The sequence below is a fragment of the Octopus bimaculoides genome, chromosome 8 (assembly GCF_046866305.1).
Source record: "Octopus bimaculoides isolate indiv1 chromosome 8, ASM4686630v1, whole genome shotgun sequence".
Taxonomy (NCBI): domain Eukaryota; kingdom Metazoa; phylum Mollusca; class Cephalopoda; order Octopoda; family Octopodidae; genus Octopus; species Octopus bimaculoides.
This window is the reverse complement of record NC_142935.1, coordinates 60,344,262-60,351,082: the sequence shown is the minus strand read 5'-3', so window position 1 is coordinate 60,351,082 and position 6,821 is coordinate 60,344,262. Positions and strand designations below refer to the sequence as shown.

Below are 6,821 nucleotides of genomic sequence, written 5' to 3'. Positions count from 1 at the left end.
AATATATAATCATTGCTAGTAAGTATCGATTTATCAGTATAAGCATTGCTAGAAATATCTAAGTATTCAATTTTCCTCTTGTAACCGGCTTTTTAAGTGCTATATTATATAGTAATCAGCATTTCTATCGATAACGTCTTTACAATAAAATAAAGCAGAAATTCTTCTAGAAATATTGCAAATTAGAAAAAAAAATAATACAGCCTGGATGATTACTTTCTGAATCAATTTATTTCAAACCAGAGTTAGGCTTTGTAAATATCAGTAATTAAATTGAATATAAGTAATATACATATATTTGTAAATATCAGTAATTGAATCAGATAAGCTTTGTAAATATCAGTAATTCAATTGAAGTTAACATCTAGGAACAATTTTCTCTTCTGTGTTCTTTTCTGTAGAAGGGTCTATGTTCTTGGAGAGAAAATAAAGAATGTTTAGTGTTAGTGGCTATCTATGCGAAATACTGCTACAATGATCAAAATGTGATTGGTTTGATACGTCATTTATTAATTCGTTTATTAACTCATTTGATTGCGGTCATACCATTTACCATATTTTGATTTTATCTCTCGGGTTCATGTAGGAACCTTTAGGACAATCAAAAGACTCTGCAAATTTGTCATAGTTCCGCAATGGCACTTGGACTCTGAAAGTAAGATTAAAATTTATACTCATTGTAATGAAACACTTGTACATATATATTGCATACGTGAAGGAGATTATGTATTTATGATTAACTTTTAGTTAGTAAAATAAATGTGTTGTAAGTTTTATTCTGCGAATCAACATGTGATTTCGAAGACAGCCGTTAATATGTAGACAGTCAAGTGAATTGATGTCATCGTGAACAATATTTGGGTACCACTGCAGTGCAATGTTTCATATAAAATTTCTTACCTTCTCTCTTTTTCTCTCTTCATTTCCTTTTCTCTTCTTTCTTACAATTACTACGTCCTTCTACTTTTCTTTTTCTTTTCATCAAATACATATTTTCAAACATTCATTCCTAAGTCCACTTTATATTACATTCACAGTGTACTTACTCAGAAAAAGAATACAAACATGTTCACATACGTACAATATATGATAGCAGTCTTTCATAGTCCGTGGAAGACGACACTGCAATTTCTTGCTGAACAATCTGTGCAAATGATTTGTTTATAATAATCAGATATTTGTGATGTACATTAGCACACTCCCTCCACCAGTTCGACGTTGCCTGAACAGGTGCACGGCGTACACACGTCAGCTACCGAAGTGCTGTCACTGCAATATGAAATGAACTGTTTTGCTAAAGGACACTACGCTCTACTTGTTCAGGAATTGAAACTACGATCTCGTGGTGGTACGTGCAATAACCTAATCACTGGGCCATACGATTTCATCCATCCATCCATCCATACATCTGTCTATCTATCTATCTATCTATCTATCTATCTATCTATCTATCTATCTATCTATCTATCTCTGATCTGGACGGATGCTAGTCACATCGGCTCGCAAGTAAGTTGGCCTTTTATATGTCAAAACTTTTGCAGTTTTAAAATATTTTTTGTGGAAGAGGTGTATAAGTCTATACACTTCGACCCTATTGGGTTTTTGTAATAGGAAGTGGCTCCTTCTGGAGTTTATTTCCAAAAGTTTTTGATTTTTCTCCGGCTTATTTGCCATATTTCGTAAAAGAAATATGGCTAGGCCTTCACACGTGGTCGATTTGCCTCTAACAGCAGGCAAGGAGACTGACCAACAAGTCGTTCCGCATGAACGAACACAAGACGTAGAGACCAGGAATGCTGCGTTTACTACTACTGCCTTCACCACCTCCACTACCACCATTACGACCGCCACCAACGACAACAAAACCAAAACCACTACTGCCACCGTCATCGCAGCCACCACTACCACCAAGAACAACAATAACAAAAAGAACAACAACAACTCCACTCCTCTTTTGTTCCTTTCACCACAGACAACGGAAGGAGAGAAAGAGAAGAGCATGATGGCCAAACAATTTGCTCAAATACGCCTGAACGCCGAAGAAAATTATGAAAAAAATTTCCCGCCACTTCGTAACTCATATGAAGGTCAGAGGAGTACACAAGAAGAAGGTCACCCATCTGCCACAACAACAACACCTGCCAGCATCACAACCGCCAACAACAACGCTAATACAGCAACAGTCACCTCTGCCATCAACACCAGCACCACCACCAACAACAACAATAACAAGATCAAAACAAACTTCGCCGAGGCGATAAAGGAAAAAACGACGGTAGTATCTTTTACTGCACAGCAGATAAAAGATACAAAGGCTTTACTTACGAAAGAAAATGACAAGGTGCGGATCAACATACCACAAGACATTTTAGAAGACACAAACAAAAAGACCATTATTTATAAAATTTTAAACTCAAAAACAAAAAAACCAGAAAAAGCAAGCACGGAAAAGATCGAGAAATGCTTGAGATCTGTATGGCAATATAAGGATTATGTAACTTGGTGGCATAAATTTGCCCATGTGCAAGTTATTTTTCAAAGTGAAGAGTTAGCGAAACGATTCTCAACGCTAACTCTTAACACAGAAGAGTTAACAATGATACCGAGTTACCTTGGTCAGAGGGTAACAAGGGTTATCATAAAAAATATTCCTCCCACGGTAGACACACTATGGATAACATCAGCCGTATGTGTCGATATGGAGGAAGTTGATATATTGCAAATTAATGTTTCTGAAAAGCAACAGTGGGTGGGTAAAAAAATGGAGATCCTTCTCCATATTACCCAGGAGTCACTAAATAAAATACCCACCTACATAAAGTTACCATCAACGCAAAGGCTGTATGTAGTGGTGGAAGGCAGACGACCACGCTGTTACATATGTGGCAGTGAAGCTCACTTCCAAAAGGACTGCAATTCTGCCGCGAAACAACAGCAACAACAACAACAACAGCCACGGGAAAACCAAAAACCCCAAAACACCAGCATTATTACCCACACCACCGTATGCACAACTGATCAAGCAGCTATATGCGAAAACGAAAGAACGGCAACAACGAACAAACCAACCCAACCAAACAACACCACCACCTGAGTCAAAAACAGAAACAACACCACCAACAACAACTAAAGACAGACCAACACCAACACCAAGAACAACAACCAAGAAGACAACCACTGAGAACGAAGAAAAGACCAATACTACTCCCAATTCCCCAACAACACACACACCACACACACTACACACCACAACACCATCGACAAACACACAAATAGAACCAAATGCTTTGCCTTTACCCCCTTCTGATTCGTCAGACATTTCGTCTAACGATGAAAGTTCTACAGAATGGCAAATAGCCACAGGAAGTAAAAGAAAAAGATAAAAAACAACCCCAAAATTAAATGCATGCAAAGCAGGGAAATATGTAACCGCTGAAAGCCCCTTGCACAAACAAACCAGCACCAACATCACAAAAACACACACAATGCTATCAGCGATAGACACAACAAACACAAAATTAATGGACTACATCATATCGCAAACAAACATTTCTGAAGATAATTATAAGCTGAACAATCATCCACGCACTACACCACCGAAACACATCAAAATAGTTCACATCACACAAACGCAGCACCACACACTCAAAACCCTCTTTCCAAATGCGGTTGGGGGGTTCCAAAAATATTTATCAAAGAAACTCTTCAAAAACCTCATCCAAGATACTTCAAAAGAAGAGGAAGCTAAAACTTTCGAAACGAGTAAGTAACCTTCTCTCTTGTCTCTTTTACTGTCGTGTATGAAACACAAATTTCGACTTCAACTATGCTTAAATTAGGTTGTGTAAATGTACGTGGCTTGGCGTCAGCTTGGAAGCAAGGTTACCTTCTAAATGACATCAAGTCACAGAACATAGAAATCATGGCTATCAGTGAAACCAGACTCAGTAACCCGCGGGCCCTCAAGTCCATGTTTGGTGGACATTTCGACATTTATTTTTCTCCCTGTCTGCCAAACATGGGTGGTGGTGGTACCGCGGTGCTTTTTCGGAAGAGTCTGAACCTAAAAGTAAGGTCAATATTCCTAGACCCGGAGGGTAGGCTGGTTGTCTTGGACGTCGATAGCACAAACGGGTGTGCTTTCCGTCTGGTGGCAGTGTATGCACCGTCCTTAACGGGTCGGGCGGATTTCCTTAGACGTCTAGAGGTTTTCCTGGGAACGTCACGACCTTTACTGTTAGTAGGGGACTGGAACGCTACCTTGAACACGCATATAGACTATGTGGGAGTGGATAGGAGTAGAAGGGGATGTAAGTGCCTCAAAGACCTGCTCAGACGTTTCCATTTGTCTGACAGGTTCCGACTCGACCATCCGAACGTGCCAACGTGGACTTGGACAAACCGCGTCGGATCGTCGAGATCGTATCTAGATAGAGTTCTATGTAGGACAGCGGATAGAGATAGTGTAGGATGTCCACAATTTAAAATAGTCAGCTACACAGATCACAAGTTTTTGACGTGTACGCTCGACTTAGATAAGACACATAGGCAGGGTCCCGGTTACTGGAAACTGAACGCTTCGCTCTTAGCGCGGCAGGTTTACAGGAACCGGATTAGCGAATTAATTAAGAGGGCGTTAACAGGAGCCATCGTTAACAACCGCTGGTGGTTTGCCCTGAAAATGGCAATCAAATCGGAATCTATTAGGTTTAGTAAAGAACTAGCGATAGATCGAAATAGAGTAGAGGGAGACTTAGTTAAGAAACTAGAAGAGGCACTTACAACTGGCAGCGCAACCAACGTTTTGGCTGCGAGGATGGCCCTCGACCAACACCTCAACGCCAAACACGAAGGTTGCGTCGTCAGAGCTAAAATGCGTGCCTTAAGGAACGAAGGGATCGAAGCTGCGCGAGAAGCCCGGGTGGCGGAGGCGCAACGCGGTAACAGAGCCACCATTCGGTCTCTAATCGATGAACAGGGATGTAGTCTGCTCGAACCCGAAAGAATGTGTGGGGCCTTTCAACAGCACTTTGCTCGACTGTTCGGTGCGAGCGGTGAGTCGGAACGCAGGATGGACTTCACTGCCTACCTGACCGGCCTGCCGCGGCTCTCGGCGGGAGAGGCAGAGTGTTGTGAGGGTCCCATCACAGCTGCTGAAGTAAGGGATGCATTGGCGGGCTGCGCGAGGGATAAGTCACCTGGATTGGATGGTCTACCCTACGAGCTGTATTGTCAAATGCCAGACTTGTTTGGCGACCTCTTGGCATCAGTCTACTGCAACTGGCAACAAAACGGGAGAATTCCCGGTTTCGTGAGCCGAGGTGCAGTGACATTGCTGAAGAAAGACCCAAACAAGGGGAATTTTATAGATAATTTCAGGCCCATCACTCTGCTCAACGCAGACTTGAAAATTTTGGCCAAAGTAATAGCCGAGAGGTTGGCGCTTGTCATCGATAAACTGGTCGACAGGGCGCAAACATGCGCCGTGCCGGGCAGAAGTATCCATGACAACCTCCACCTCATGCGCTACATCATGGACAGGGTACTTAAGGATCCTGGCATGGGCGGGGCGCTGATCAATTTAGATCAATCTAAAGCCTTCGATAGGGTCGACCATCGATACCTAGCGGCCGTCCTCAGGGCAGCTGGCTTTGGTCCCGTCTTCCGCGGTTGGATCGCTGCCTTGTACAGCGGCATCCGATCGGTAATACGGGTAAACGGTCACCTGTCAAAACCGTTCGACATCACGCGTTCGGTCCGTCAGGGATGTCCCTTGTCGGCGCTTCTGTATGTATTGACGATCGAACCACTACTGCGGAAGCTGGCGACACTGAGGGGTATCCCACGAGAGCTGGGTTGCGGGACGAGCGTGTCTGCATATGCGGACGATGTCACCGTCATAGTGTCGAGCGAAAAGCACGTCGAGATGCTAGGCGAGACACTTAAAGAATACGAAACGGTGACAGGAGCAAAAATTAACCCGGAAAAGTCAGTGGGTTTGTTACTCGGCACCTGGAGAAGCAAGCCCATACCGTCCAACAGTGACTCCGTAGTGGGACGCTGGACGGACGGACCGGTTAAACTGCTCGGGGTCTGGTTCAGTCCGGACCTCCAAATGGATAAGAACTGGGACGAGATCACCAGTAGAGTGATCAAACTCAGCCAAACATGGGCTGAGAGAAAGTTATCTCTAAAAGGCCGGGCGGAGGTGGCTAATGTGTATATCGCATCAGTCATCGATTACCGCCTGACCGTCGTGCCTTGTCCCGATGCCACCATCACGAAACTAGAACGCATACTTTTCCGCTTTCTGTGGAAGGGTGGCGTTCCGATGGTGAGGCGATCCGTTACGTGGAGGACTGGGGATGCCGTGGTTAATGATGCGCAGACATGCGCTGAGACTGCGGCATCTCTGGAACTTCATTGACGACGGTGAACAGGTGTGGGCGCCGTTTGTGAGGCACGCCTTCCCGCAGCTCGTCTCACTCACCGAACTGCAAACATGGATCAGGAAGAGACCGAAACTGGGCGAATGGCACCGCGAGTGTCGCCAAGCTCTACAACAGCTCTGCCGTCCGGGATCAAACTTGTGCAACTTCCAAACGACCAATGCGTTCTATAGAGGACTAGTGGAGGGGAGGTCTGACGACACTCTCGGGGCAAACCTGGGTGTCGACGAGAAATTCTTAACCCGCCTTTTCAAGACGACGTTCGGGCCGGGGCCAATGGATAATTTCCAGAGATCCCTGGCTTGACAATGCTATCGAGACGCACTACCAGTTCGAGAGAAGATCTACAGACACGGTTCGAAAACCACCGGA

The 6,821-nt window shown here is 44.1% G+C and overlaps 1 protein-coding gene across 4 annotated transcripts in view; it reads right to left on the bottom strand.

The window, feature by feature from the left end:
* Window positions 1-212: 212 nt before the first annotated feature.
* LOC149134422 (membrane metallo-endopeptidase-like 1) overlaps window positions 213-6,821 on the bottom strand; it is a 238,691-nt gene continuing 232,082 nt past the window's right edge. For all 4 annotated transcript variants that reach the window (XM_089356557.1, XM_089356558.1, XM_089356556.1 and 1 more), the window contains one exon: window positions 213-649. In XM_089356557.1, the coding sequence (XP_089212683.1) occupies window positions 550-649 (100 nt within the window). In that variant the 3' untranslated portion in view covers window positions 213-549. The remainder of the gene's footprint in view (window positions 650-6,821) is intronic.